The sequence below is a fragment of the Periophthalmus magnuspinnatus genome, chromosome 17, assembly GCF_009829125.3.
Source record: "Periophthalmus magnuspinnatus isolate fPerMag1 chromosome 17, fPerMag1.2.pri, whole genome shotgun sequence".
In the NCBI taxonomy this organism is placed as follows: Eukaryota; Metazoa; Chordata; class Actinopteri; order Gobiiformes; family Gobiidae; genus Periophthalmus; species Periophthalmus magnuspinnatus.
Genome location: NC_047142.1, coordinates 9327491 through 9348756, shown reverse-complemented (window position 1 = coordinate 9348756; position 21266 = coordinate 9327491). Strand labels below are relative to the sequence as shown.

At 38.7% G+C, this 21266-nt stretch overlaps 1 protein-coding gene across 1 annotated transcript in view; it reads left to right on the top strand.

The window, feature by feature from the left end:
- The window catches only part of LOC117385199 (corticotropin-releasing factor receptor 2), a 160250-nt gene that overhangs the window by 119684 nt on the left and 19300 nt on the right, over positions 1-21266 (top strand). Inside the window, exons 5-9 of the mRNA XM_033982468.2 lie at positions 1960-2077; positions 3284-3437; positions 11965-12025; positions 13864-13936; positions 15511-15596. Coding sequence (XP_033838359.1) covers positions 1960-2077; positions 3284-3437; positions 11965-12025; positions 13864-13936; positions 15511-15596 — 492 coding nt within the window. The remainder of the gene's footprint in view (positions 1-1959; positions 2078-3283; positions 3438-11964; positions 12026-13863; positions 13937-15510; positions 15597-21266) is intronic.

The following is a 21266-nucleotide window of genomic DNA, read 5'->3' as shown; positions in this document are numbered from 1 at the left end:
GGGTTCAAAGCGTGGGAAAAAAGTAGCGGCTTATAGTCCGAAATTTTTTTTCTGCCTGTCAATCAGCAAGGCAAGTATCGTCAGAGTGTGCGGGTTTGATTCGTCAGGCAATGTCTTTTTCAAGTATGGAAAGTAATGAAAACACAAGTAACTAATTGAGTAGACTTTTTTTTGGGTAGTAGGGTAGGGTACTTACTTCAGTACTTTCTTTGTGATATCAATACCCAGATACTAACTGATACCCAAACTAACATAGAAACAATATGTGAGAAGATTCTGATACCCAGGGATGAGGTGGGCTAAGTGTCTTGCCCATGGACACAACAACAGCCTTCATCTGTGGCAGTGGGAATCACACCTCCAAACTGTGGGTCAGTGGATCTGACCGCTCTACCAATGATGTTTATATCAAAAGCATCAGTGGACAAACGCTCTACCAAGTGAGCCACTGTCATCCACATTTTATGACCAATAAGATAAAACCCTTTAGTTTTGAAACTTTTGTTGGTTTTCAATAAGAATTCTCACCAAAGTGGCCCCAGAACATAATCATAATCCTGTTTCATTTCTGTATTTACTCTTCTAAATCATTTTTTTAGATTATATTTATGCATTTTTTCTTACAAACCCATGTTGTTAAAAATACCCCATTGGCATTTGTGTTTTATAGAGCAGACGTACATGGCTGAGTTTGGCTCTAATTGCATTCTGGGAACATATTTTTTGCCTTGAGATATGTCACATAATGTACACATTTTATGCATGGCTACACTTAATGTTTATAGATGACATGCTGGCTGTCTGTGGGAGTACTCTGACATTTGAATCTCACCACTTAAATAAAATAAAATATAAAAACTATGCATATATGTAGATGTCTTAGTAATTACCATAAGTGTACCTGCATATCACATATCGGATAAGGATTTAAGTAGTGAGGATTCAGAGTCGTTTTAGGTGTAAACTAACTGGATTTCAGCATTGAAACTGGCAACCCAAATGAGCTCATTCTATTTTCTGGTTGGATAATCGTCTTGAGAACCAAAACGCCACCTTAGAACACGAACAGCTTGGCCATCACATCAAATATTTTTGTAATTAAGGACAAATGAACTTAGAATTGTTGTCAGTAAAAGCTACATTTGAGTTGAACAGGTTTAACTTTGATCTGTGGACACAGTTAGCTACATTTTTGCTATTTAAAAACTCAAATTTTACATACAATTGACACATGATTCAAATATTTTACATCGTATGAGCTTCTGTAGAACTATTTTTGACAATAAAACAGGAAGAAGTGAGCACACAAAGCGTATTCAAGGCTTCTGTTCGTACTGCTAAACAATATGTCACGATGATTACTATATCGACTTATCGCTTTATATATGAAGCTGGAACAATAGTTTCGGGGGTCAGTATTTATCATGTTTACATTTGCTTTCCACAACTGGGAAATTTGTAGTTACTTTTTGCCTATACGATAAGATTTAACCCATAAGAGATTGAAATCATAAGTTCTATGGCTGTTTACAGACGCAAACTAAGAACTAGAGTGTTTCATTTTGCTGTTTATTTATTGCCACTCATGATTTTTTAACAATATCATGCGTTTAAAATCAGTGTTGTGGCACCAAATTCTCTCTAGGTAAAAATCATCTTGGGGGCCCGCACTGCATATTGATGAAATATGAAAAAATGCATATTATAGACTTTGTAAGGGGCCCCCTCCCTGCACTGGGTCCTGGGTAAACAACACCCTTTATTCCCCCCCACTTCCCCCACTGCGACGCCTCTGTTTGGAATAGTTTTTGTGGCTTTTATGTTGTGTTTCAATATTATCGTTATTGCGAGTATTTACCTCATCGATATATGGTACTTCAGAATGCGTTAGCGTGACAGGGCTAGCAGGAGATGGCATTTCCGCAGCATTTATAATTAGCTTTTATGCTTGTTTTTCAGGAGCATACGATGTCTGCGTAACATCATTCACTGGAACCTCATCGCCACATTCATTCTCAGAAATATTATGTGGTTTCTGCTGCAACTCATCGATCACAACGTCCATGAGAGCAACGAGGTAATGCCGCACATGAGGTTATGGGACTTTTTTCTAGCCGTCCGTTCAACTCTCGTCCCTATTCTGGGGTTAATAAAACACTGAGTAAAAGAGGAGAGCATCACTGGGTTTGGTGCCACTCGAGTTCAATGGGCAATGAAGCAAATACATAAAAATAAAAACATACAAAACTAAGAAAAGAAAAAATAAGATATAATAGGAACTTAAAGCAACCGTATGTAACTTTTTAGCCAAAAACAAAAGAAAAATCACTAAAATCAAAGCATTTTTTTTTCCTTTCAGATGTTTTATTGCGCTAAAAGCATACAAAAGCATTCTTACTGTGAGCGGGCTTGCTTCTCCACAAACCTGACTCTTATTTGGCCGGAATGTCTTATCTGTCCACAGTGGGAACATGTGGAATAGTCTCTCGTTAACACCAAGAGAATGTTCTAGGTAGAGCTCTTTTAAAGCTCAAATGAAAAACTGGTTATGGTCAAACCAAACATGCATCATTTATAGTGGCAATGTGATTTTAATAGTGTTTCTATGGAGACGTATTTGCAAATATGGGCTGAACATGAGGAGGGGGGGTATAAAATGCAAATGAATGTGTCTTGAATGTGTGGCCAAACTGCTTTAAACTCTACTCTCTGAGCCACAGGAGCCAGAGACCTAAGCACAGGACACATGTGTGAAGTACTTCCTAGTTCTAGTCAGGACCCGAGCAGCAGTGTTCTGGATGTACTGTTCTGTCTTAACACATGTTTGGAGAGGCCAGTGAACAGGACAATACAGACGTCTAACCTACTGGAGACAAATGCATGGACAAGTGGATTATAATAAACATAATATATATATAATTACATATAAACGTATCTGTATCCATGGAAAATATTCCAAAGTGGTTTTAACTTTTTATTTCCACTGAGTCATACATGTGACATTCTCCCTCCATAAAGTTACATACTGTGCTTTTTAAAGAGTACTTATTATGGAGTTCAGTAATCAAATACAGCATACATAGATCATAATTTATCATAGTTGTTTATTGGAAATTGCAACATAAATGTAAAATGGCCTAATAATCCTTTGACTTCCTATTAACATTATTTGCAGCTTGAATCTATGTATGGGGGATTAGGTTTACTGATATAACCACTAGTGTGAACTGTACATGTGTATAATACATCTTTTCGTCAGACTTGATTTGATTGTGTGTTGCAGCCCTGGTGTCGACTCATCACAACCATCTATAACTACTTTGTGGTGACCAACTTCTTCTGGATGTTTGTGGAGGGCTGTTACCTGCACACAGCCATCGTCATGACATATTCAACAGACAAGCTGCGCAAGTGGGTGTTCCTCTTCATCGGCTGGTGTAAGTACAAATAAGGCTCTGTTAGACGCTCCGTTAGTGTTAAACTGTGTATGAGTCTCATTGACAGTTATTGATTTGACTCCACCACTGCATTGTACAGTTAGCAGCATCCAAATACTTTCACAGCGTTCAGTGGCCAGAGTGGAGTTTCTGTCATGGTAAAGCTAACAACAACTAGCATGCTAACCACGCATTTCCTGATTCTCTAACAGTAAAACACTTTATAAGTAGATGCAAACAGTACACAGAGGACTAATTTTGACCTCAAGAGCTGCTTGTAATATATCTGCACAGGAGACAGACAAATTAGCTCAAATACATAGAAAGAAATCAAGTACAGGCTTTTCAAAACCTGAAATACAGAAGTACTGTAAATTTCAGACTATAAGCCATGACTTTTTTCCCACTCTTTGAACCCTGCGGCTTAAAACTTTTTACTGGCTAACAGTAGGGGCCAGGGGGCACTCTCTAGCAGTAAATTATGCACTGCAGAATACACTAGTTTTGATTTTGAACTGTCATTTTGTGCGTCATGCACACACTCTCATCTTGGAAAACATATGAAGAAATGCATGCGCAGCTTTAAGTTGCACAATCTGACATTGATCTGATATCAAAGAAGGAAATAGAGCCACTGCACGTAAGCTTGGCATTAAGGAATCAATGATGTGACATTGGAGGGGGCAGCGGAAAGAACTTGCAGTCTGTAGTCTTGTAGTCAATGTAAAAAGATGACAAAAGCTTTCAGAGGAAATAAAAGCAGATGGCCCGTGTTGGTGCTGTTTTATTTTCTAAACATGCAGGTATGTTCATCCTGTGCTGATGTTGTGTTGGTGCCGTACTGCTGATTTTCAGGCACAGTTTTTTAAAAAAAAGCATGTCTTAAACAAATATCCTTCCATGTACTGTCTTTCTGTGTCGTGTTCTCGCATGAAAACCTGCAGTTTATATTCAAGTGTGGCTTATATATGTCCACAGTTGATGTTCTTTTAAAATTTAGCTGGTACAGCTTATATTCAGGTGCACTCAATAGTGTGAAATTTACTGTAGTTAATTTTAAGCATTCAGTTATTCCTCACTTTCCTAACACATTCTAACATCCAAATTATTCCCTGTGACGAGTTCATAAACACTTTTCAAAACTTTCAGTGGCCAGAGCAGAGTTTGTGCACATCATTGCTAACAACAGCTAGCATGCGAACAGCGCATCTTTGTTATTTCCTACACACAACCATAGACCATAGGCTAGCAGGCTAGCGTATTTGAAATTCTGACCACGAGTATCATAGCAGCCAAGGAGCCAATCCGAAGGTTTAGCAGAGAGCGGGCAGTTAGCAATGCTGTCAATCAAACCTTTCCCGAGATCGCGGAAAGAAGGCGTCTGATTTGTCTGTTATTAATGTTCATATTTTGATTTACGGACAAAATAGCTAAATAAAAATGCCAGGATCATGTAGAGCAACGACAAAAAATGACGAGGTTGACAGCAGCAGTTACAAAGAGAGTTTTACAATGTAAAGTGAATTGGAGCCAGAGTCGATGGAGCTGTAAGCGCGCCCATGAGCACTTCCTATTTGGAATGCAGTGTTTAGCGTGTTAGCAATGTCCATTTATATTTACAGTCTATGTTCACGACAAATAAAGACACTTTCTAAAAAGACACAGACAACACACACACTGGTTTTATTTTGACCCTTACGCTGCTTTTACAGCTCATCTGTACTGAGGAAAGACACATTTTACTTTATTCCATGAAAAAGAAAATCTGGAACAATCCCTTTAAAGTCATCAGGTTGGACGTTCAGAAGGGAGTGTTTAGCTGTGACAACTAGGGCTGAAAGCTTTTGGAAAAATATTTGATTGACAGACAAACATTGTAATTACATTTGCACACTTGTTTTACTTTTGTATTATGTAAGTGCAGCTTTTTCCCTTTTGCAAACTGTGCATTTTTTTATTTTTTTTTATTGTGATGAATATTGCAGCCTAAACGACATTAGAAACAAGATTTACTATTTTTGGAACAGACTGACAAGGTCGCATTTCATATTTCCATTTATACAGTTTTGAACTTTAAACAACATGGACTTATTCAAACATGTCTCAAGTGTTTCAAATCCAGTCTGCACTCGGCTCAGGAAACTTTAACTTAAGCTTGAGAGCTCTTGAGAAATACGCCTCTGTATTTTGAGTGAAGTTGCTTTGGAGTGGATAAAAAACATTCTCTTTGTCATTTGCTCAACGAGCCCAGACCAGTGGTGAAATGTGACAAAGAAGTAAAGTACTGTACTTAAGTAGAATTTTCAGGTAACTGTACTTAAGTAGATTTTACAGTGGATATTTTTACTACTACATTTGAGAGCAGTATCTGTACTTTTTACTCCACCACATTTTGAACTGGACTGACAAGTAAAAAGTACTTTTCATATGATTTGAGGGGTTATTTTTACCATGTTTGTGGTAACATCATGACCAGTGTTGGGCATCTTACTTCAGAAATGTAATTAGTTATAGTTACAAGTTACTTCTCCCAAAAAGTAACTGAGTTAGTAACTCAGTTACTTTTTGGGAGAAGTAACTAGTTACTAGGCAAAGTAACTACTCCGCGTTACTTTACTCCACGTTACTTATTATGTTAAAACAATAAAAACACAACAGATGTGAACCTTTAACATTTATTTTACTTTAACATATTGCAATTATTTTGCATTTGTTTCCAAGTAAATTAAAGAATTTATCAAAAATAAAAAACAAAACAAAAAAACATTTCATTTGAAGTGCAAATAAATCAACATGTCACACAATTTCAGACAACTGTACTTCAAGTATTTTCTTCATTAAAATAAACAATAATAATAAAGTGCTTTCAGTAAAATACTGAAAAGATCCATTACCATGTTTTGCAAAACTAAGGAATTCAAATGTAAATCATGTAAAATAAGACAAAACCTTTAACCTTTTCTGGCCACGCACTGAAATTCTCTGTCCATTATTCAAATATTAATCACCTCTGATCTGAGCCTGTTTCTCTTTGGAGAGAACACAGTCACGTTTCTGATCAAAACACAACTCGGACCCAATCCGCCGTAAATTCATGTGTGGACAGGACATCATTTCCCATCATGCATTAAGCGTTTGTAGTCCGTGCAGGCGGCCGCACTCGGTGGAGAGCTGCTGCGCTCAAAAATTTCCCGTTACCGGCGCACAAGTTACGTCAGAGCAAGTCGGTGGCATCTTGGACACAAAACTAACCGTCATGCACCGCGCACCGATCGACGGCATCGTATCTGTGCCCGCCTCATCTCAAACAAGCCTTTTATCTCTGAGACTCTGATGAAGAGCAGAGTGAACTCAATTAAAAGTAACGTGCCACATTTTATTGTCAGTAACAGTAACGGCGTTACGACGCTGGGAAAAGTAATTAGTTAGATTACTCCGTTACTGAAAAAGTAACGCAGTTAGTAACGCCGTTATAGTTTAACGGCGTTACTCCCAACACTGATCGTGACTGAAGTTTTTTAGTTCAAGCTTCGACTTTGAGCAAACAAAAAATAAATACACAAAATTCATCAGAAAAATTTTGAAATTGATTTGTATTGTTACTGTTGACCAAAGTATGTATCATTTTGAATCAATATTACTGCATTTAACACTTGTGTGATGTACTTTTTACTCTTAAAGTACATTTTGAAACAGGTACTTAAATACTTTTACTTAAGTAGATTTTTTCATGTGATAATTTTACTTTTACTTGAGTAGCCTTTTACATCTGTATGTGTATCAGGTCTGATCCATAGTAAAAGAAAAATGTAAAATCTGTTAACTGCACAAAATGTTGTAGGCTAACCAGGATGCTAGTAGATGTGAAATCACTCATTAGAGGCTTGAATGACTATGCTAAGTAGTACTCAGGCACATTGCACACTTAGGGTAGGACAAATGACCTAGCCTACATACAGAAACTGTGAACAAAAGGTGTTTTGAGTTTCAGTGTAGTTCAGACAGATATAAGTCAGTGTCCAGCAGTTATCTGGCCAGAAACTGAAGAAGGCGGCTTGGATGAGCAGCCAAACGTCTTCACTCTTACAATGTGTTATCCAGTTGACCAATTTTATACTTTTCTTTTGCTCTGTACGTGCACTTTTACTTAAGCAACAAAATTAAGTACTTCTTCCACCACTGGCCCAGACACCATGAATTGTCAACACACAGATGCCGCATTTTTACACCACATAAATTACCCATCACCTTGACTTTTTTGATACACCCTGAGCCGTACCACGCCACCCCAACGTCATGTAATTGTATAGAAAACCTTCTAACTTAATGTCATTAGGCCCCTCATATAGCTAATGGAGGCTGCGTGGATAAAAAAAGAGCGGGGGAGTGGGCATCCTTGTCTGCATGTAGGTCAAAATAAAGTGACTCAAATGTAATGCAAGGGAACAGATAATAGAAGCTGATGCAATGAGATGCTTCCTGATTAGAAGTGACAGACCAATGATATGTCAGGGAAGCCGTGATGATGAGGAAAAGAGGAAGATGGCCACGGGGAAAGATTGTACATGACAATCGACTCTGAATGAGGCAAAGGGGGAAAAATCTATCTTGGTCTTGTGTAAGAGTACCTGCTAATGGGATCTTAAAGAAATAAAAGGGAGATAAAAAAGTCCTTTGGGTAAATCCTGTAAGACTGTATTGTATGAGGAGACATTCGTTCAAGTGTTGCTTTGTTGTTGGATTTGTGAAATTAGATGGTGTCATGGGCTGTTACATCCATAAATGATGAATCTGTCTGTAACAAGGACTCTCACAAACCTGAACATATTAAGCTTAATGAACAAGCAATATATTTGTTGTCTTTTATACTACATTTATTACCACATCATGTTCTCCACCGCGTCTCGAGTCAGTCTCAAATCAGATTTTTTTTTTTTGTTCATTGACGCATGTGAAATGAAGGAGCTGGCACCATTTTCAAAGAGATCTTACGTTAACTCAATATTTGTGTAATCCCTCAGTCGTCCAGGTCTGATCCATAGCAAAAGAAAAATATAAAATCTGTCAACTGGACATCATTGTACAAATAGTTTTCCAAATACATTCTTTAAAAACTCGCCTTCACAGAAACGCTTGCTAGCTTTAACTAATTTGAATTTGTTTTTCTCATAAGCAGCCATATTAGTTTAGCTACGGATGGGCCACGCTTGTCCCTGATTGGCTACTCCAGCGGTCAAACTCAGGGAGAGTCAACAGGGACCAGACTCACATCTTTGCACAGTATTGAATAAGTGTATAAAAATAATTGCAAGTAAATTAAAATCTTGTCAGTTTATTGAACCGTGAAATCTTGGGCCAATTATCATTTCATTGTCATATTTGATCACATTTTTATTTTTCTTTATTCTTCTTGAGTTGAGACGTGACATTTCTCTGCACTGTGAGACATAAGTAATTTCATCTTTTTTTCTTTTATATGTAATATTTTATTTAATTTGATACAATATATTAAAAATTGTTTGATTTTGACTGGAATGTGGAAAACCGACCAGTTCATTATAAGTAGTTTGAAACGGTCCAGTGTTATTCCTCACTTTCCTCACACATTCTTAACATCCGAATTATTCACCGTGATGAATTTAAATTTATAAGAGTTTGTCAGAGTTCTCAGACGACGTCACAACATTCTACCGGCCGATAATATTTAATACAGATGGAGGCGGCTAATGTGAAAACTGTTGATCAGGTTCAAGGTTTTGTGACGTTCCCTTTTGAATATTTCATGGCAAACAATTAACGCAATCAATAGAAAAATCTGTCTTGTGCCCCTCATCTGGGAGTATGACATCATCACATTCAATAATCTGAAAACGACCAATTATCATGCTAACATAACACTTCCTGGTTCTCATATTAGATGCAGACTGACCGTGACCTGCTTCTACGATATATCTTGACCGGGGCGAAGAAATGTAACTTTATCACACAACAAAAGGGGACACAGCTCGTTTAGTTAAAGATGTACGAGATCACACACAACAGCGTAGAAATGATCTTTGCGTAACGTATGGAACATGCTAGTAGGTCAAGAATCCCCATTACACCGTCCGTCCATATTAGTCCTCAGCCATTTAATTAGCCTTCATTAGCTGGTGATAGAAGTGCAACGAATGATTTGTGTCTCGGTCCTGATGCATGCTGGGATGAGGAATGCATTAAAGACTAATTCAATCACGGCCGATCCTTTCCCTTTTTGAGGAAACACTGATGTAGTAGTTGCTGTTGACCGCGTTAAGGCAATTAGCAGCAGCTCGTCGCTCGCAGACCACAGAGGAGAGGAGGTCTCTTGAAGCGCTGGTGCTAAATGCCTCGGGGCCTAGGCTTTAGTTGTTTTCTTTTGATTTCTTGTTCAAAGGCAAAACTAACACAAACACAGACAGTTGGTGCCGTAAAGCCTATCCGACACAGAGTGGTTTAAGGCGCTGTGGGCAACCGGAACAGAAGAGTTCATTTTAAGTTATTCCTCACTTACCTTATGTGTTCCGAGCATTGTAATTATTCACCGTGATGAGATTATTAACACTTCTCACAACTTTCAGAAGCCATAGTTACAACAAACAACGATACTAACTGCGAACTTCCTGATTCTCAGACAATAAAACACTTTATAATTAGATGAAGACAGTGCACGACTATAACATGATACATCTGTGGGCACAATATATCAATACGTGGAGGAGGTTACAGGACATTTTAGTAAAACTCCAGGTTGTTTTTTTCATGATGCAACAATTTTTAGACTTGATTTCGATACCAAGGAAAAGCTTGATTTCTGATACTGGTTTTGATGCTACATTAAATAAAGCAGGAGCCCAAAGTTTTTTCCTCCGTGGGCAAAAATGAATGCAGGTTGATGTTCCTCTGCAAAGAAATGTAAATTGATTTTCAGTATTTGGAAATAGACAGGACTGATCTCCATTTCCTGAAGTCTTCACTCTTTTCAATACAAAACTGAATTAAAATAGATTATTCTTAACCTCTCAGAGCCCCCGCACAGGCCAAATTAGACCCTCCAGAGGGCCAACTTTGACCCGCAGGCCCCACTTTGGGCACCTCTAGAATAAAACAACAACATACTTGATATATGAGCATTTTGTTCTGGTACTATTTAGTCTGGATCAGTAACGTACTTCATTGGAGAAAGAAATTTCACAGATTTGGCCTATTTAGTCATGGATTAGTTATGTTTTAGAATTAGACCTCGTCTGATTTCATTTCAAGTTCTGTTTTAGCAAACACATTTTCATAAAGTTGCTAATTAGTCTTAGGTCTTAAGTTACAGAATGAGTTCCTGTATTAAAGTGCACTTTGTAACATTATAAACATGGCCCAAACAGTGTACATAAGTGAGGCTGCCAGTCTGCACCATCGGCCCCTCTGAGCACCACTGACATACACACCACACTCTTACTAGGCAATGTGGACGAAGTGTCTTGCTCAAGGACACAATGCTGCACAGACCTGATATTCTCAGCGCTCCCCCATCCTTACTTAGCTTCTGAGATTTGACAAGATCAGGCTTTGACGAACTTGTATGGCCATTAATAATATTTTTTTCTTATTGGTGGCGTTTTTTTTTTTGTTTTTTTAAATTATTTTTTTTATTTTAGGAAAGTACAAGTCGCACCAGCCAAAAAATGCATAATAATGAAAAAAAACATATATAAGTTGCACTGGACTATAAAGTCACATTTTTTGGGGAAGTTTATTTTACAAAATCCGAGACCAAAAACAAACATTTTATCTTTAAAGGCAAGTTATAATAATAACAATAAAATAGAGAACAACAGGCTGAACAACAGTACAGCACGCTAATGTAACACATTTATATTTATTCAGCGACATGAAGCATGTTGAAGCTGGTTTGTTAATGTAAGATATTAACATTTAATCAGAAAACTAAACATAAGAAACAAACTAACAAGTTTACTCTGGATCTCACTCCAAATCACTAAATCCATTGAATTCTTCATCCTTCAGCTTTTCTTCCTCTTCTGTTGCTCTTCTTCCTCTTCTGTTGCATCAGACTCAGCAGAATAGGATTTTCTTTTAGGGGCATTTTTTGTTCAGTCTTTCTCAGATGTCTTTTAAATTACCGTAATGTTGAAACTTAACATTTTCAGTGGTACAGGAGCAGTAGACACTGGTACAATCCTAGGGTCTCCTTGCACAGGTGTCAGTGTGACAATAACAAAGATGTGAAATTATGTATTTTAATAATTTCACATGTAAGTCACATCTGAGTATAAGTCTCACCCCCAGACAAACTATGAAAAAAGTGTCTTATAGTCCGGAAAATAGTGTGATCAAAGGCTCTTTGTTGTAAGTCTTCTTCATACCACAGAATGTACTGGAATCCCGTTATTCAAAATGAGTATTCTGTATTTTCCATATAGACTTACCTGCATGGAGTTACTTCCCAACAGTGATTATTACATACATTTTTTAACTCTTTTTTTCTTTCCAGGTATTCCATGTCCAATAATAGTGGCGTGGGCCATTGGCAAACTCTATAATGAAAATGAACAGTAAGTATCCACACAAACAAAACTAAATTTGAGTTTGTTTGTGTGAGAGGGTCAGTTGGACATTTTAAGAAAGCTAAAAACGTCTTGAACGATGAGGCAAAAGTTAGTTCATGTCTCAGCCAAGACTTGGCAAACCAACGGACTATTTGCAGTGAGCTTTGGACCTCCCTGAATGATCTTGATGAATGTGCAGACTAAAGGTGCTGTGATTTTCATAGTGAAGTTTTAAAATTACATGTTTTGTCCCATCACATTTCTGGTCTGTTTAACCCAGCGCTCCTACAGATATGAGATTTTTTTTGTTCGAACCAACTTTTTGCTGTGAATCCAAGTGGGAAATATAAAACAATAATATTCACTAAAAATACATATGATGGAATAGTATCTGTAGTAAATATTTAATTAGTTTTCATTGTTTAAAGGTCCCATATTACACAAAACTGACTCTTGTGAGGTTTAAGTCATGTTATAATGCTGTTACATCCATGAAAACAGACCTGGAGTTGTGTTTTGTTTCATTTACACATGTTTGAGTAATCCAGGTTTATTAGTCAAAATGCTCTGTTCCACCTTGTGATGTCATGAAGCTGTAGTTTTCAAGTTAACAGCTACATTTTACCTTTTGTTCAGTAGAAACTGGCAATTCCACATCCAAAAATCATTCAAATGATGCTGGTGAAGGTGTGTGGAGTTTAAAAACACAGTGGAGCACTTCCTTTATTACCACTTCGTGACATCACAAGGTGGAACAGGAGTGTTTTCTGATGGAGAGAACTCGGTGTAAATATGCAGGGATTGTGTGTTAAACGTGTGAATGAAACAAAACACAACTCCGGGTCTGTTTGTGATGAGGAAACATTAAAACAGATCAGAAAATAGCATAACATGAGGCCTTTAAGTTGCAGTTTGTGGAAAAAAGTGAGAAGAAAAATACAAAAATGCAGGAAGTGGTGCTAGCTACCTCTATCTATGTCATCAACACACACACAAAAAAAAGTTTGTTATGTTTACACGTACACCAAAGACCTGATCATGATCTGATTTCTGGAGTAATCAGATGAACTGTTACATCATATAAACTGTTACGTCTGATGTTTTGACCACGTAAATGATGCCAAAAATGGGCAAACGAATGCGGCAAAGACAAACATGGAAGAATGAACGTGTCTTCCAAATACAGCAGTTACTCCGAAACTCCCCTGCTTCACTAACGCATGTCACCATCGGATTCCTCTCCAAAAATCTGATCTAATGTTTGAATTATCGTATTATTCAAGTGGATTTGACTGGCCTTGTAAATGCACCAAGTGAAACCATCTTTGGACAATATGCTCAGCGTTAGCTCGTACTGTTGGCGTACAACCTGCAGCGCTCGTATCTGTTCTGCAAAATGGACTTTTCAGAGCTATGAACGATGCTGTATGTGTTTCCTTCTCATTTACCCTCTTGACGTTGTATTTGGAGTGATTCGTGCAATCTTAAATCGCTTATTTTCAAGACGCCGTATTGCCGATCGATCCACGTTTTCCCCGCCACCGGAACACGGCCACTTCGTTCTTCAGTTTTATTTTCTTAATCGGTGATACACGTAGGATTTGGCAGCGTTGCGTGGTCATTTTGGTATATATTTTTTAAAATACGCTACTCGCTCCATAGGTTGGGTTGACAGTTACACGGCTCTTTGTTGTGTTGACGTTTACGGTGATGTCAGCTCCCATTTTCGCACCAACAACGAAAGTCAGCTAACCAGTTTCTTTTATTAAGTTGTTTTAGAAGAATATTGCAACTTAAAAAGTGCAAATGATAACAGAATTTAACTCTTTTAAACTCTCTTTTAGGTGCTGGTTTGGCAAAGAACCCGGAAAATACATGGACTATATTTACCAGGGACCTGTTATTCTAGTACTTTTGGTGAGTATTGTTATGGCACTTCTGTCCTGTACTTGGCACTTCTGCCCTGTACTTGTTCACTATATAGTACCTCTGCCTCTGCCTTTTCTGGGCCAAAAACAGCAGCTGACACAGATACTATGAAATGTGTCAGTGAAACGGTGGCAAGCTCCACTTTTAAAGAGGAGGTAATGTGAGTCTCATCATAGTCACCTCCAGGACAGCACTGTACTTCTAACAAACTTTAAGGCATTATGTTATGGAAAAGGAATCTTAAGTCATTCTTCTAGGGTTATATTGAAAAGTATATAGAAGAAATATGTACTTAAATATGTACTTAAACTTAAATGATTTACTCTTGTGAGGTTTAAGTCATGTTATAATGCTGTTACCTCCTCAAAAACAGACCTGGAGTTGTGTTTTGTTTCATTCACACATGTTTGAGTAACTCTTTATTATTAGTCTGTCTATGCTCTGTTCCACCTTGTGATGTCATGAAGTGGTAGTTTTCAAGTTAACAGCTCCTTTTACCTTTAGATCAGCAGAGATTGGGCAACTCCAGGGTTGAAATGATCCAAATGATTCTAGTGAAGGTGTGTGGAGTTTAAAAACACAGTGCAGCACTTCCTGTATTATCACATGATGACATCACAAGGTGGAACAGAGTGTTTTCAGTTTGAGAGAAGAACTCATCGTAAATATGCAGGGTTTATGTGTTAAACGTGTGAAAACTAAACACAACTCCAGGTCTGTTTGTGATGAGGAAACAACATTATAACATAGATCAGAAAATATTGTAACATGGGCTCTTTAAAGATTTAATTGAAAATAAATGATAAAATAAATGATACTGGCAAAAGAACAAATTTACTTGACCAAATTGGCATAATCCTTCATTCATCCAAGAGTGATCCATGGTGCAAAAGTTTCTTCCTTTAGGGCAGGACTAACCAAGCTCAGAGCATTTTCAAGTTCCACTTTTCTTCTTCTCTGAAACAGAAAACACAAATCACTTCATGACATCACGAGGTGGAACAGAGCATTTTGAGCTTTGGAGATGTAACAGACTAATAATAAAGGGTTATTTGAACATGTGTGAATGAAACAAAACACAACTCCAGGTCTGTTTTAGATAGGGTAGCAGCTTTATAACCTGACTTAAAGCTCACAGGAGTCTATTTCACATAATATAGGACCTTTAAAGTGTAGCTCCCCCTTCTGGATGACAGTTGAAACTTCATGAAACAGATGAATACCTTCTAAACCCTTTCTACCAACATAATAAAGATCTAAAGCTCCATTCTGTATAATATCCTCTTTAACGACACCAGGAGCAGCTGTGAAACCTCCAAAGGCCTACGGGGTGAATGACAGCAGACAGTTACGTCTATGTGAAGAGGAGTAGCGCTAATGGTGCCGCGCGACCGTTAGCCGCTAGCCCATTTGTCCCCGGTGTGGAGGCGGTTCAGACTGCCCTCTCCTCCTCTCATGCTCCTGCTCTTTTTATAATGAGCAAAGTTTGTCTGAGCTCGAGTATTCTGCATGCTTTCAACTCCAATTACCTTCTCCTCCTCTTCTGTGCTTTTTTTCCTCAGATAAACTTCGTGTTCCTGTTTAACATCGTGAGGATCCTCATGACCAAGCTGAGAGCGTCAACCACGTCAGAAACGATACAGTACAGGTGAGTGGGGGCAAAGGATGAACGATATGAAGTGAGGAATGTTTGAATTGGAAAAAGTAGTAAAGTAGTAAATTGTCCTGAGTTTAAAACAAACTGTTGTATAATTGGAGTAGTGGTGGTAGCAGTATTTGTAGTAGCAGTAGTAACAGTAGAGATAGTACTAAACTATAGCTGTGGTAAAAATAGACTAAAATGAAAGCATGTTTCTTCTATTTTGGTTTTTACTGTACTTGCTGTGAGCGGTCTTGCATCTCCACAAACCTGACTCTTATTTGGCTGTAATATTCCACAGTATGGCATGAAAACCTATCTATCTCTATGAGAAATGTTCTGAAGAAACATTGTATTTCCACCTGCAGAAAGTTCCAAACTGTTGCTTTAACATTTGCAAGTATTGGCCTGTACACTCGAATTCAAACTTTGATATTGCGTTTTTATTGCTGATTCCATCTCTGCTATCAGAAATACATACTGTAGTGTCCAGGGGGAATGACAGGAGGGATGGGGGGGACGATGGGTCTGTTGTCCCAGGCCCCAGGCTCTTACTGATTTATATAAAAGAGGGGCCATGTGAGGCTTTTTGCCCCGGGCCCCCAAATTTCTGTCGACGTGCCTGATAGTGTCCATGGCATAGACTGTATATATAAATGGACTCGGTTTGGTTTCACCTCGCCATCGTGTTCCAAATAGGAAGTGAGCATGGGTGTGCTTCTGGCTCCAATTCACTTTATATTGGGAAACTGTGGCTCCTCTCTCTGTAACTGCTGCTGTCAGACTCATCATTTTGGTCTTAAAATGTTTGTATTAATGAACTCTACATGATCCTGGTATTTTTATTTCACTCTTTTGTCCGGGAATCAAGATATGAACATTAATAACAGACAAATCAGGCTCCTTTTTTGTCCGAAGTCACTCCCTCTAGCAACAGGTTTGATTGACAGTGTTGCTTAGCACCCACCATTACCTTCAACAGCTTTGCTCCTGATTGGCTCTTTGGTTGCTATGATATCGGGGTCGGAATTTCAAATATGTAACTCGGCTCCAAATTGGTCCCTATAACTGCTCTAGCCTCGATGAGCTTCATTTCACTGGAGCTGACGTCACACTCACTTGGTCCACTTCTTTATACAGTCTATAGTCCACGGTGAGGCTGGTGGGCACATTTCCGTCTGTCTGTCCCAAGGCATCCGAGGCTACAGAGGCAGTTTAAAAACACCACAGTGAGGCCATGATATGAACAATGAAAAAAATGGTTCTCATACTGTATGTAAAATCTTTCATTTAGTCGTTCACTCAGCTGAAAAGAACAAATGAGAGGCTTGTGTATGCATCATTACATTTAAATTGTACTTTTTTAAATTGTAATTTTATACAAATATCTCCTCAAAGAACTCCTGCAAACATCGCAGGCCCGTGGTAATAAGAATTAAATCAGCCCGGCGCACTCGGCTCACATCAATTATCCTCTGCTGTTTCCAGGTTGAGCTGCAGGCCTGTAATTATCATTTGTCTGCAATTCAAACACGCACATTACAATGATAATGATACTATTATGTTCATGTCTTCTACAATCAAGCTTTCACCCAGTACTCTACTCTTTGAAGTACTTGTAGAAGCAGGTTACGTTTTGTGCGGGCTCGAGTCGGGTCATCAAAAGTATCGAAAATCAGATACTAATCAATACTGAAACTAGTATTGAAACTACATACTCATTTGAGCAGGTATTGATACTAAAAAAGTCACATTCACAGGACAGAAATGAACCTTTCCTGAATAACTTTGGAATGATCTTGAGCTGTAGCAGAACAAGCATAAGACACATAGACTAGGAATATAAAAGAAAGTACTACCATTTAACCAGCTTCTATTGTCCATGTAAAAAGAGTTTTTTCATTATCATGGTGGCATCAGAATCAGTATCGAGTATCGAGTCTATTCGTTGGTATTGAAATCGAATTTGTAATTTTAGTATCGCGACAACACTAACCCAGAGGAATAATAAGGACGTAGTTAAAGACGGTGTACCTGATTTTTATCTTAATATGTGAACAGATCTAGTTCATTTTTAAACAGTTTGCAGTCGTCAAAAGTTATTCCTCGCTTACCTTATGCATTCAGACTTTCTCAATTATTCACCACGATGGGTTTATAAGCACTTTTTCCAACTTTCAGAGACCAGGCTTACAGACATTTGTCCATCAATCATCCATCAGTCTCCTCTGTGCCGTGTCTCCTGTACACGACAGAATGTGTTCAGACAAATTTACATAAACGTTGGATCGCAGTGTGACTCTGAAGTGCTGTATGTTTGCAATTTGTTTTCTCCCCGACAAAACTCCCAATGTCGATGAAACGTTCTGCACCGACAAAGACGCCTACGAAGGTTTGAACTTTGAGAGAGTTTAAACGAGAGAGAAATGTGAGAAAATGTTAACGCCTGTGTGAGAAAAGTGTATAAAGTGTGTGGTGAGGGGTTTTACAGCTGCAAAACATACAGAATAATTGTAAAAAATAAAGCTGATACTTCGCGGATTTCGCCTATTGTGGGTTATTTTTAGAACGTAACCCCCTCGTTTATCATGGAATAAATGAGGGACCACTGTATCCGAACAATAAAATGCCTCATAATTAGATGCGGACAACACACAGCCGACTTATTCTGACCTCTTGACCTGCTTATACAATATGTCTGAACTGGGGCAAGACCAGGGGCGGCGCCAGGGAGGGGCTTTAGGGGGCAATAGCGTCCCCTAAAAAGACCAACGCTCCTACACAGCTCTCCCAAGGATGTCCCAAAACGGTAGGGGGTGGGGGTTACGCTCCATTGTTAAAAGCCTCTATATTAACGTGTTAAGTTGAAGACCTTAGCCTCCCCTTAGCTCATTTAAGACAAGGCGTGTAACAAATTACCTGCTCCATCATTATTGAAACTGTTAAGCTTTTTCCAATTAAATATTACACTTCTCAGTAATGGGAACAAAATCAATCTTCCGCAAACGGCTCAGACCAATTTTCATTTTAATGTTTCTAAATTGAGCCATCGGGCCTTAATAATCATCTCGTCTGTGAATTAACGTCATAGATCATAATCATATCTGTTTCATTATAGCTTTATGCCTTTCAAATACTTTTATCTGATATTGAATTTACTACTATAATATCCTGTGGGAAGACTGAAGTACCACAACTATTACTAAAGGTTTAGATCAGAGTTTGAGCTGATTTGAGTTAATTAGACCCTGGGGCGGCAGTGGCACAGTGGGTAGAGCATCGACCAACTTGAAGGTAAGTGGTTCAACCCCGACTCCGATTAGTGTCCGTGTATTTATTTCAAGCAGATTAATGTGTACGTACTTCTTCTGGAACATATCCTTAAGTTCAAAAAGGAGTGGGAAGAAGAAAACGTATGAAATCCCACCCCGCTTGTGTTTTTAAAGCGGCTGTGTCCTATTTTTTTCCCTATGGAGTTGAGCGTAATGTGTTTTACCCATAGACTGTAAATATAAATGGACATAGCTAGCCTGCTAACCGGCACGTTCCAAATAGGAAGTGGCGCGCTTCCAGGTCCATCGACATCGGCTCCAGTCATCCCTCTCTCTCTAACCGCTGCTGTCAGGCTCATCATTACTTAAAGTGTTTGGGTTTTTTTTTTTGGGGGGGGGGGTTCGCTATTGTGTCCGTAAATCAAGATATCAACATTAATAACAGACAAATCAGGGGCCTTTTCACCACTGCCACTAGAGTTAGCAACAGGTTTAATTGACAGCGTTACTATCTGCCCCCTCCCGGCTAATCCCTCACTCCGAATTGGCTCTTTGGTTGCTATGATACTCGCGGTTCAAATTCCAAATATGGAAATCGCCTCCAAATTCGCCCATATAACTGTGGATGATGTCACACTCCTTTAGTCATTTTCTTTATACAGTCTATGGTTTTACCCCATACAGATGAGCAGCTCTTTTAATTATAAAGCATTGCATCCTGCTGAGAATCAGGAAGTGTACTGTTAGCATGCTAGTTATCACAATGGAGAAATTCCGCTCTGGCCAAATTAAATGAGAACATGCACAGATATGAATAGCTTAAAGGTTCTATATGATGGAAAATGGACTCTTTTGAGGGTTTTATCCATGTTATAATCCTGTTACCTCGAAAACAGACCTGGAGTTGTGTTTTGTTTCTTTCACACATGTTTAAGTAACTCTTTATTTTTAGTCTGTTTACATCTCCAAAGCTCAAAATGCTCTGTTCTACCTTCTGAGATCGGAAATTGCAGGGTTGAAATGATCTAAATGATTCTAGTGAAGGTGTTTGGAGTTTAAAAACACAGTGGAGCAATTTTTGTGAGGAGGAAACAACATTATAACATAGATCAGTAGATAGTGTAACACGGGGTCTTTCATGTGGATAGAGCGTTGCTGGGTTACAGACGACATCTCAACATTGTATATACTAATAATATTTAATACAGATGGGGGTAGGTAAAATGAATATTGTTACGATTTGGTTTTTTTTGTCGGAATACAGTACGCTCCATGTTCCAGGCATTAATAGAGCTCATCAGGTTCAACATTTGTGACTTCAGTACAATGTAATCAATAAAAACTATCTCTCACCCCCATCTGGGAGTATGACATCATCACATTCTAGGATCTGATCTGAAAAAACACCAAATTCGCCTTTATGACCATATCTGATATTTGACTCAGAGATGTTTTTGCAGTTCAGGCACTTACCCATTTTGGTTTGTTTTGGACCTGTCAAAGATGTTTGGAGACCGGCTCTTGAGATAAGTGTTGTAATGGCAGAGAGATAGCTCTGCGTGAGCCGCCCTCCTCATGTTGTTTCATTGCGTTTCAGACTGGACCGTGAGCCTTCTGAGTTGGCACTTCTTATTACTATGTCAAGTGTGTTTTTGCACCAGCGGCTCGGGTGTTATTTACGGGCCCGGCGGTGTCAGGGGTAGGCTGCGGAGATGGCACAACCAGGCCCGGACAGCCTAAACAGAGTAAAATGGGACGGATGAGCTGACAGAAGGTAGGGACTGGAAGGCGGAGACCGTGGAGGAGTGGTTATAATGAACAGAGGAGAGGAAACGTTTGATCTCAATGTAGATATTATTAGACCTTGAATACGGTACATAGACTCAAAATATGAAACGCTGACCCTGTTTACAAGCACTTTACTGGATTTTTCCCCATGTATATGTTGAGAAAAATGTGTTTTGTCCATAGACCGTATAAAAAAGTGGACTAAGTGAGTGTAACGTCACCCACAGCTCCAGTCAAACAAAGCTCATCAACATCAGTTATAGCGGCGAATTTGGAGCTGAGTTCTGTATTTGGAATTACGACCACAAGTATCATAGCAACCAGAGAGCCAATCCAAAGCGAGGCTGTTGAAGGTAACGCCCCTTCCCGCCTGCACCGCTGGTTTAGCAAGGAGCGGGCGACTAGCAATGCTGTCAATCAAACCTGTTCCTAACGCCAGTGGGGGCAACCTCAGGGAAAAATGGCAGCTAATCGGTCTGTTATTAATGTTCATATCTTGAGTTACAAACACAATAGCAAAATAAAAACACCACAATCATGTAGAGCGGGTTAAAAATGATCTTGTCTCAGTACGGATATATTGTATAAGCAGCTCCTGAGGTCAAAATAAGTCTGCTGT